The sequence below is a fragment of the Gavialis gangeticus genome, unplaced genomic scaffold, assembly GCF_001723915.1.
Source record: "Gavialis gangeticus isolate Ggan-Ray unplaced genomic scaffold, GavGan_comp1, whole genome shotgun sequence".
Lineage (NCBI taxonomy): Eukaryota > Metazoa > Chordata > Crocodylia > Gavialidae > Gavialis > Gavialis gangeticus.
This window is the reverse complement of record NW_017728994.1, coordinates 27,891,239-27,902,760: the sequence shown is the minus strand read 5'-3', so window position 1 is coordinate 27,902,760 and position 11,522 is coordinate 27,891,239. Positions and strand designations below refer to the sequence as shown.

General features: G+C 42.3%; 1 protein-coding gene across 2 annotated transcripts in view; it reads left to right on the top strand.

Moving 5' to 3' along the window:
* HELLS (helicase, lymphoid-specific) overlaps window positions 1-11,522 on the top strand; it is a 59,333-nt gene that overhangs the window by 30,611 nt on the left and 17,200 nt on the right. The window contains exons 2-7 of one of the 2 annotated variants that reach the window (XM_019502480.1): window positions 390-486; window positions 1,769-1,930; window positions 2,657-2,799; window positions 3,052-3,190; window positions 4,750-4,833; window positions 4,928-5,047. In XM_019502480.1, the coding sequence (XP_019358025.1) occupies window positions 390-486; window positions 1,769-1,930; window positions 2,657-2,799; window positions 3,052-3,190; window positions 4,750-4,833; window positions 4,928-5,047 (745 nt within the window). The remainder of the gene's footprint in view (window positions 1-389; window positions 487-1,768; window positions 1,931-2,656; window positions 2,800-3,051; window positions 3,191-4,749; window positions 4,834-4,927; window positions 5,048-11,522) is intronic. The other variant, XM_019502481.1, reaches the window with a different exon arrangement.

The following is an 11,522-nucleotide window of genomic DNA, read 5'->3' as shown; positions in this document are numbered from 1 at the left end:
CCTCTACCAGTAGGGAGAACCTTACCTGAGCATTGACTTGCTGGGGTCAAGGCTGTCTGGTCTGTGAAAGGCCACAGGGTCAGAACTGTGCAGAGACAGCCTCGCCAGGCAAAAGCCTGGTCAGCAGCTCAGGGCCCCCTTCCTTGAAGCATACATAAGACGGAACAGGCAGGGAAGGGAGTGGCAGCTGCTGCTACTACTGCAGCCAGTTATGGCACAGGGCAGAGAAAGACAAGAGGTGCTGAAAGCCAGGTTAGCCACAGGCCAGGTACAGTTCTTCAGAAGAGCAGCTGCATGCCATGTAGAATCATTTGGCAGGCCAGGTCCATCCTGTGGGCCATATTTTGCCCACCCTTAGAATAACTGCTTGTTTCTCTCTCTTTCTATAGCTTTGAATCCTGGTTTGATATTACAAGCATTACAGAAACAGCTGAAGATATTGTTGCTAAAGAAAGGGAGCAGAACATCTTACATATGCTGCATCAGGTCTTTAATTTAAAATTGTTCTCACTGATATTTGGGACTCGTTCTAAAGTTTTACTGCACCATTAATACTGAGTATGTTTAGACTCGATTGACAAAGTATTGGAATAGATTTATTGTTGACAGTTAATATAAAGGCCAGACTTGTTTGTTGGTTTTAAAACCTTAACACTTGTACTTTCATTACTTGTTGTTGAACCTTTTTAATATTAGAAAGTTGCATGAGTGATGTATCTCTTAATAATATTTTTGTTTTATCTTCTGAACTGAGCAGAGAGTTCAGGAAATGAAAACTAATTAACTTTCATGTCTTTTAATACTTTTCTAATATATTAAGTCTTTAGTTTACCTTGCTGACTTGGTTACTAGCATTAAGATTTGTTTCATTTTGTAAATGACTTGATTTATAGGAGTGCTGCTTCTGATATTTCACAAATAATGTGTTTGCTACTATTATAGCTATGTTCTGGTATTCTAGCTGTCTTTGCTTACCCCAGGATTGTCATTGGTTTAATTCCTTCTTCAAAGGCAAAACCAAACTGCTATTAAAATGGTATCATTTCTTTAAAAAAAAAAATAAAACAAAACAACACAGTGCTTGAAAACAGTTGCTGCTCTCTTCCTATTCTAAGTCTCTAAGGGAGTAATGTTTATCTCCCAGATATGCTATGTGGTAAATGAACAGATGCTTATTCTTAGCTGACAAAGATGTTAATGTAGTTAGGATGCTACTTTGTCATTGTGTTAGGATCAGGTCCATATAGGCCAAGGATCTGCTTTGATGTAGGGAGTGAAACTTGAAGAATAATTTGTTTTAAGATGCTTGTAAAAGTGACTGTGGTACATATTCACCTCTTGTAAAAATGTATGTTTTAAATCCTTAATAGCATCCTGTGGGTGGTGTTCACTGTCTGTCCCTGCAGGTTAAACGAGTGGGGCAGGGTGGTCCTCAGGCCAGTTCTAGTATGAGGCTAGTGCACAGAGTTAGTTTGCGGGTGTGGACTCCACGTGCTGGATCCAGCCACTGCTCGGCCCCCACACCGGTGCGTGAGACCACATTCAGCCTCCAGAGATTTTAACACTGTTGACATAATGTATTCTAAATACTGGAAGGCACTCCCTTTCCCAAGCTTTCTGTAGCTTATAATGTAGGACGTAAGGGGTGAATTAACTCTACATCAAACAAATTGGCACTGTTCTATTGAAATCATGAAACTGCAGTGCCAACTTAAAATTTTACCCTCGCTTCTTTAGAGATTGTGATATCTTTTTGTTTAAATTCTAGATTTTGACACCCTTCTTACTGAGAAGACTGAAATCTGATGTAGCTCTTGAGGTCCCTCCTAAACGAGAAGTTGTGGTGTATGCACCATTGACAAGGAAGCAAGAAACCTTCTATAAGGCCATAGTAAACCGGACCATTAGAAAACTGCTTGGGAACAATGAGGTATCTGCTAATAAGGACTTAACAGGAAGTACAGGTTTTATACATTTAATGGTTCATGAATGCAACTACCGTAGCTTTCATCCTGCAATTGTAATACCAAAAACACTATTTGCTTGTTATTAACCAGAGCAACTGTAATTAAGCAGAAGTCGGTGGTGGTGGTGGTTGTTGTCGTCAATGAAAATGTATGGCTGCCAACTTCAGTGAGAACAGAGTTAAACATGTATGTGTCAACATAAATTTAAAGAGCATGTTCTTACTGGCTAGTTGTAGTGCAAAACAAACAGAATGGTATTTTTGTATATAATAGTTAACTGCCCCTCCTTTTACTTCAAATATTGGTAAAAATGGTGTCATAAGCTTTAGGGCAGTGGATGCATGTGCATTTCTTTAAAAAGTACAAAACACAGCAGATCTAAAAAACATATGGCTCTAAAGCTAAGGACCTGGAAAGAAAGGGCAGTTTTAAAAATTTGTAATTCTTGTGATGTTTTCTAGTTTACACCCTTAATAGGTTTTAAATGGGAAGATTTCCAACGATAACTTTTTAGGTCAAGGATTAAAGATTGTTAACTTTTTAAACTGTAAATGCTACAAAGCGGTATGTTGCTTACAGTGTTTTCACTAACAGCATGTATGTTGAGGGTTCTGGGTCAAATCTGAGACGCCTTTTTTCCTCTGTGATCAACACTAGCTTCTTATCACTCTTTGTATCATTTTCTACAGAAAGAAGTGGTTGAGTTGAGTCCTACAGGCCGACCAAAACGCCAGAGTCGAAAATCCATTAGTTATCGTGAAATAGATGAAACAACACCTGATGATCTGGAAAAACTGATCAGCAAAATGCAAGAGGAAGTAGAAGAAGAGAGGTGCCTATTTAGAAACAAAAGGGTTCTTTTGAATATCTTCCATATGTCTACAATTGAACTTTGTAGTAGATTTGAAACTAAATAGCAAGAGAGATGTCAAGATAAATGGAAAATATATGCCATGATACATTAGCTTTCCTCCCTAGTCACTGCTTTACTAATTCTGAAAATCTTGAGTGATCAGTTAAACTGTACTATACTTGTAGTGCATTGACATCTTGTTATACTAATAAGATCATATGTTTTTGCAAGGCCAGTGATAGAAATGAGCATTCCCATGGATTCAGAAATTAACCTTAAGATGCAGAATGTTATGATGTTACTGAGAAAATGCTGTAACCATCCATACCTCATTGAATACCCACTGGACCCTGCCACACAACAATTTAAGGTACATATTGTACAACGATTACAGTAGTGTTAGCAGAAAAAAGTTAAATGCCTTTTAAGTGCTGGTGATTTGGCTTTGGACTGAGTACTAGAAAGTGGTTTTATCTGTGTCTTCATATGGCAAAGTATCCCCAAATCCTACCAGTGTGATTGTCTTGTGAGAGGGACTAGATGTCTGTTCAGTTTTTGCTGCCAGCTGCAAGGGATGTTGTTTCTTGTGATGTGTATACCTTGGAATTAAAGAGCTGTGAGCCGGTGTAAAACTGGCCTTTTCCCATTTGACTCCCATGGAACTCTGGGAGAACAGCTGAGGACCTGGCCTTGAAACAGCAAGTACTTCTTGTGCATTTGCTTTCAAACCTGAAAGTGTTGACTCCTACTATGAAATGTGTATGATAAGGGTTATGCGTGTTCCAGAGAATACAGCCGAACCTTATTTTCTTCTAAACTGGTACATGTTACAAAATTACCATCTTGGGTCAGCATCTAACACTCACTCAAAGAAAATATAAATATTATCAAACATGCGTTAAGGGCATGTTTAAAAGTTTTATCCTAAATAAATAAGTTTGTAATAATGCAACATTGGAAGAAATTTGGGGTGAAAATAAATCATAAACTTCACCCTTTCTTGCACATGGGTGTACATGCACCCCCTACAAAAAGCACCGCCAATGCTGCAGGTGACACGTATGGGCGGTCACTGCTCGACCCCCTTCCCCCGGCCACCAGCACTGCTGGCGGCATCTGCGAGTGCTCCCCTTCAGTGCTGGCTGCTGGCGACATCTGCAGGCGCTCACCACCCCTCCTCCCACACCACCATGGCTGCCTATAGGAGCTTACCACCATCTGCGAGTGGTCACCATGCCCCCTCAGCCTCCAGGGGCATGCAGCATTCATGACTTAATCCATCAATAATAACCAAAAGAGTACATTCAAAAATAGTCTTCCAAATAAACACAAACTTGACTTCTGTAGAGTTGAAACCATTATTATTCGGTGGGATACTTCACAGTGTAAGATAGGTTGCATCAACGATAGATTGCTGATTTGACTAACATTCTCTAGATGGGACAAGAATGGAATATAGGATGAGTCAGATATATATAAAATGCTGGAGGGCTGTGTAGCTAATTGCTGCTGCTGAAGGTGCCTCTTGACCGGCCAGTGCCACGTTGTTAAAAAGTGGTGTTGGTAACTAATCAGGGGCTACAAACTTAAGCCAGTGCTTTGTAGCCTGAGGTTCAGCAGCTTGAAGTTCAGTGTACTGACTGTCAACCCTGTACAGTGGGGTAGGAAATCTTATTTCTGCCTTGTGAAAAGTTCATTATAGAAGTGTCTTCCATTGAGAAACAGAATGACAATCTGTTTCTCACCAGACCACCAAGAGTGTTTTATTTATATGTTTATATTTGTGTGTGTATAATAAAATCTTGATTTCAGCTAAAATGTTTTTTTAATAAAAAAGGTTCTAATTGGCTCTTACCTCTAGCACCCGAGTCAAAACCTTGGTTCGAAATGTACATATGCACAATCACCCTTTCTTTTCTGTATTTTAAGGTTGATGAAGATCTAGTGAAGAATTCGGGCAAATTCCTGCTCTTGGACCGGATGCTTCCAGAACTGAAAAAAAGGGGGCATAAGGTAGTTTTGTTTTCTGTACTTACATTGTAACAACTGTTGCTTTTTATTTTTCCTCTCTCATAAGTATTCTGAAGACTTTTTTAACTATTTTTAGGTGCTGCTGTTCTCACAAATGACAATGATGTTGGACATTTTGATGGATTATTGCTATTTAAGAGATTACAGATTTAGTCGTTTGGATGGATCCATGTCCTATGCAGAGAGAGAAGAAAATGTAAGTAATCCACCCTTAAGCATTTAAGCTAATTACACCAATTCATCTAAGAACTAATGTGCAGCATAAGACCAAGCTGCTCCAAAAGACAGAAAACGGTTTAATGGGGTAGTCGTGAGTGCAGCATCACTGGATCAGAAAACTGTGCAAAAAATCTTGGGGTATGCCTACACTGACAAGTACCCACCCAAACCATAGAATCTCATAGTTGGGGTTGGAAGGGACCTCAGGAGGTCAGCCAATCCAACCCACTGTTCAAAGCAGGACCGTCCCCAACTAGATCATCCCAGCCAAATCTTTGTCTAGCCGGGTTTTGAAAACCTCAAAGGATGGAGCTTCACCCCTTCTCTGGGTAACCTGTTCCAGTGTTTTACTACCCTCCTAGCAAGAGAACTCTTTCTGATTATCTAACCTAAACCTCCCTTGCTGCACCTTGAGATTGTTGCTCCTTGTTCTATCATCTGCAACCACTGAGAACAGTTTAGCTCCATCCTCTTTCGAACCCCACTTCAGGTAGTTGATGGCTGCTATTAAGTTCCCCCTCAGTCTCCTCTTCTCAGTTTCCTCAGTTTTTTTCCTCGTAACACAAGTCATGTCCCCCAACTCACCATTTTTGTTGCTCTCTGCTGAACTGTTTCCAAATTGTCCATACCCCTTCTGTAGTGGCGGGCCTAAAACAGGACACAGTACTCCAGATGTGACCTTACTTGTGCTGAACAGAGGAGAATAATCACATCCCTTTACCTACTGCCAACACACCTACCAATGCAGCCCAGTATGCTGTTAGACTTCTTGCCAACAAGGACATACTGCTGGCTCATTCAGCTTATTGTCCACTGTAACCCCCAGGTCCTCTTCTGCAGAGCTGCTGCTCAACCAGTCAGCCCCCATCCTGTAGTGGTACATTGGATTGTTCCATCCTAAGTGCAGGATTTTGCACTTGTCCTTGTTGAACCTCATGAGATTCCTTTTGACCCAAACCTCCAATTTGTCTAAGTCACTCTGAATCCTAGCCCTACCCTCCAGTGTATCTATTACTCCCCCAGCTTTGGTGTCATCTGCAAACTCACTGTATGCCATCTTCCAAGTTGTTGATGAAGACATTGAACAAAACCAGCCCACGACCGATCTCCAGGGACTCCACTTGATACCAGCTGCCAACTAGACATCAAGCCACTGATTTACTATTCTTTGAGCCTGATGCTCCAGCCAGTTTTCTATCCACCTTACAGTCCGTTCATCCAGCCCATACTTCCTTAGCTTGCCTACGAGAGTGTTGTGGGAAACCATATCAAAAGTTTTGCTAAAATCCAGGGTATTCCACATCCACCAGTCTCTCTGCATCCACGGAGCCACTTATCTCATCATAGAAAGCAATCAGGTTGGCCATGCCCCTGGTAAATCCATGCTGACTGTTCCTAATCGGCGCCTTCTCCAAGTGCTTAGAGATGGATTCCTTGAGGATCTACTCCATGATTTTTTCAGGGACTGAGGTGAGGCTGAGTGGTCTATAGTTCCTGGATCCTCCTTTTTTCCCTTTCTTAAATATGGGCGCTATGGTTGCCCTTTTCCAATCATCCGGGACCTCTCCTGATCACCATGAGCTTTCAAAGATGATGACCAATGGCTCTGCAATCACATCAGCCACCTCCCTCAGCACCCTCAGGTGCATCTCATCTGGCCCTGTGGACTTGTACACATCCAGCTTTTCTAAGTGGTTCCTAGCCTGTTCCTTCACCACTGAAGGCTGCTCACCTCCTCCCCAAACAGCTGCCTGGTGCAGCTGTCTGGGAGCTGACCTTGCCTGTGAAGACTGAAGCCAAAAAAAGCATTGAGCACTTCAGCCTTTTCTGCATCCTCTGTCGCAAGGCTGCCTCCCCCACACTTTCCTTGATCCTCCTCTTGCTACCAACATACTTACAGAAACATTTCTTGTTACCTTCACATCTCTTGGTAGCTGCAACTCCAACTGCGCTTTTGCTGACTTCATCCCTTCATGCCCGAGCAATACTCTTACTTTTCCCTAGTTTGTCCAAGTTTCCATTTTCTTATAAGTTTCCTTATGTTATATGGCTCAGCCCACATACGTGTCACTTTTTTCATCCATGCTTTGTCATTGATATCAAGCCCAGCTTACCTGCATCCCTGCTGTCCTCTTTGGAACTTTTGTGTAGGGGTGTATCATATCATAGCAAGTGAAAATCATCTGGGAATCGGCCTGTAGAACAACCAGTTTTTCCCAAAACAGTCCCGAGTACAGAAGTTAGTTTAGCCTGTTCTTGAATGCAGCCATCAGAAGCACAGCACACCACTCAGTTTGGCCCATATGTGATACTGTCAGACGACCATTGTAATGCACAAGAGAGACTGGAGGAGCAGGGGCTTGAAGAGCCACATATGCCTTACTTGGAGAAGCACCAACATGGTGAGAGATTATCTGCATTGGTGCCTGTACCTGGTACTATGAAGAGACCTAGCCTTCCACAGGAATGGACTTCAGTGCTCCCTAACCAGAACTCTCCATGGGGGCTTGATCCTTACTCAGACCTCTTGTCTGCAAGGGGCTTTCAGGTTCTGAGACGTATTAATCACCACTGTGAGCAGGCACTTGGAGAGTTCCTGGTCTGTCCCATTTGTATCTCCAAGCTCTTCTGTTCCCTGTCTTCCAAAAGCAGAAGTAGCTGCCTGAATTCCACACCTTATGCATTTTGGACACAATGTCATCTACAACATGCTTTCCTACTATACCATTTGTGTGCTCAGGTTTTATGTTGTGAAGACTTGCCCTTTAAAATTTAAAGTGCCTGCAATGGGAAGAACACCTCTCCTCCCCACCACCACCAGTCCATTCAGTATCCTTTTTTAATGTAAGCAGCGTAATTCCCCCAGATGACTCCTGGTACAGGGACACAGTTTGCAACTTCTATCATTTTTCATATGTCATCCATCTTATTTGCAAGACCAGCAGCCTAGAGGTAGAAAGTGAAAATTTATCAAGGCAGAAACGGATCGCGTCTTGGTAAGTGGTGAGGATTTTAACTCCCTTCATTTAAAAAATGCTTACTTTCCAAGGACAACAGTTTTGTCTTTGGTACAACAGAGGGAGTTGGAAAGTGCACAAAGACTGGGAAGAATGCTGATGAGCTGTAGAAGTAACTGCCACTAGAATGAGATCTGCAAACAATCCTCCCATAATTACCACCACTTGTGCTGGTCTTACCAAAGAAGAATCAATTGGTTTGGACTTTACCACTGAACGATTAAGCAACTTAACTTCAAAGATACAGGAAGGAAGCTCAATAGAACCTTTGGCGTGAAACCTCAGTTGCCTCCCGTGCTGATACAGCTCCCATGAAGGCACACTACCAAGGACGATACAAACTTCTGTGGAAGTAACACTAACAAATTACCCACTAAAAGGGCCGTATAATTAATAGACCAAGTCATAATTTCATTTTTATAAAATATATCATAGAAAATTAGGTTTGGAAGGAACCTCAGGAGGTCATCTAGGCCAACCCCCTGTTCAAAGCCGGACCATCCACAACTGTATCATTTCAAACAAAGTTTTGTTTAGCCAGGTCTTAACCTCCAAGGATGGACGTTCCACAACCTCTCTGGGTAACCTGTTCCTATGCTTTACTACCCTCCTAGTGAGTCTTTTCTAATATCTAACCTGAACTTCCATTGCTGCAACTAGAAACCATTGCTCCTTGTTCTGTCAGCTGCCACCACTGAGAACAATTTAGCTCAATCCTCTTTGAAACCACCTGTAAGGCAGTTGGAAGATTGCCGTTAAATCCCCTCTCAGTTTTCTCTTCTCCAGACTGCATCTTCCTGAGAGTTGCATGACTATAGTCAGTGACCATTTGATGCTTGAAGTACTCAAGTGCCTCACTGAAGTTCAGGTATAAATGGTATGAAGCTGGGGTATCACTGGACCTCTGCTTCCTATCTTTTGCAGCCTTACACATCTCTGGTTGTCAGATTTGCTCTCAGCACTGCAGTATAGTCCAGTGCATGTCAAGCTGTGAGCTGGCCACTTCAAAATGACCTGGTAGTGTTGGATGCTTCTGCTATTGTAGCTGAAATCCTGGTCCTCATGCACCTTCCAAGTACTAGCAAAGATTCAACGGTACTACTTTTTTCAGTCAGTTGCATTCTGAGAACAGCTGATTGGGCTGCATTTGCCCCTGTGAAATCAATTTATAGATCTTTAGTGCAGACATGATGAGCTTGACCCAAAACTTGCAGCTAATTATTGGTGTCAACATAGCATACCTTCATTGTTTATACAACTGATGCCAAATCACAAGGAGATTGGGAAATGGGAGAATGGAAGTATTATCTGTAGTTAATATTGTGACCAGAACGTCATGTTTAATTTGCTGATGCTTCATTCTTCCTCCTCTCCTTCCGCCCCCCCCCAGCTTCTTAGAATAGTGTGTTGCAACCCAAAAGTGAGTCAGAAGAACATGAAAGTTGTGAACAAACTTTAAAAATGGATTCTCTTTAACCCTCATCAGTTCTCATGAAAACATAACCATTGTTGGTCTCATGGGGTAACTTGTTACCCTGCCTGCATGAACAAAAAGGAACCAGTGATAACAGTATAAATGTACCAGAAACTATTTATTAAGCATACAGATTGTTTGAAAGAGTATTTATGATGAGTTGAACCCAAAATATTATTTAACTAGAACTATGAAAAAAACTAAAGGAGTTTCAAAACAAGAACGAACTTAGCAATTTGCTAAGTCTGCAGTTCACACAGTTTTCAAACTAACAATTCCAAAAACATTTCCTAACTGTTTTAACTAAGTATTGCATTCCTCGCAAAACAGCAGTGATGTACTGTGGTGCACACAAATAGCTTACAATCTTCACATTTGTTTCTGGGTTTTGCAGTCATCTGTCCTTGGACAAAAAGCACAACATCCACTTATGCTTGCAGAAGGTTCTACTGGGGTGCATTGTGGCAATTTGTAATTTAGGGCAGTCAGACCAGACTGAACAAACTTAGACAGATTGTATGTATCCATCATTCTTTGGTTTACTTGTCCATCAATCAACTGTTCTCCAAACTCCTGCAAAAGAAAAAAAAAAAGTGCTGTCTTCTTAAATGTGATCTTTGCTTCCAGTTTGTGTTGTGGCTTAGCCAAACGATGAGGCTGGCAATGGCTGCCACATCCAGCATATTGAAAAATAGTGTCATTGGCCACCTGTTGGTTTTCCGTCTGCAGGTGGGCATACAGACTGAGTGGTCAAGGTTGTCCACCCGACCCGTTTTTGTAGTCATGGATGATGTCCAGCTTTCTTTGCTCTCTACCCACTGTCAGGTCATGGTGCAATGCTTGACAGCAACAGCACAACTTTGGACTTCTTTGGAACATAGGATACTAGGATGAGTTCCCCATCAAAAGCCCTCATCAAAAACGGATGAAAAAGTTTCCCTTCGATTTTCTTGCATTTTTCGTTTGTGATATTGGCCTTGTTTTTCCGAATCATACCCCCATAGGTCAAGTCCTGCTGTAGCAGTCTTTCTGCCAAGGCAGTACTTGTGAAGAAATTGTGATGCACAATATTCCTTCCTGTCCTGTACCAGGAATGAACCAGTGTTTCAGTGACCTGGGTACCAAGATTATCTTGGCGTGGAGCTTCTGGTTTGCCCAGGTAGATGTCTCCAGACAGGGGGAATGATGTTGCTGCATCACTGCACCACCAAATTTTCAAGCCATATTTGGCAGGCTTGCTGGGCATATACTGTCTGAAGGGACAGCGACCCCTGAATGCAATTTGCTTCTCATCAGCCATCAGGTGTATTCCTGGAATATACCATTTTCTGAGCTGCTCCACAAATTGTGTCCAAATATCTCTGAAGGCAGCAAGCTTGTCCACAGCTGTCCTTTCCTCATGTGTCACCTTGTTGTCAAATCTCAGGTACTTGGTGATTTGACAAAATTGTTTTAAACTCATGGTGGCACGAAAGCAAGAACGCCTGGTGTGTTGTTCTCATGACTCTTCCAGTCCCTTGTGACCACTGTGGTATAGACCACTCAGCAGTAGGAGGCCAATGTAGGCTTTCAGCTTTGTTTTGCTCCCTGGGCAGCTTTTCATCCACAGAAAGCAAACCATTAGTGTAAGCTGGCTGTTCTTTGGGGATATTGTACACTGCGGTGCCAGTGACAATGTCCTAAAAAGAAAATTTTTTAGAATTAATTAACTTTAAGATACTGTGCAAGATGTGTGTCTGGGGTAGGAAATTACTCCGTGGGAATGTATGAAGGTTAAAGGAGAAAAATGTGGGGAAACCATGGTTTTTCCTTGCAGGGTTGGCAGAGTTCCTGCCTGAGAGGGGCTGCTTGGGGTCACCCATGCTCCACAGCCTTCCCCCTTCACCCCCCCCAATACCATACATCCACCCCCCTCCCCCACCCCACCCCATACCCTGGAGGGCAGGGGGCACTGGGTCGGG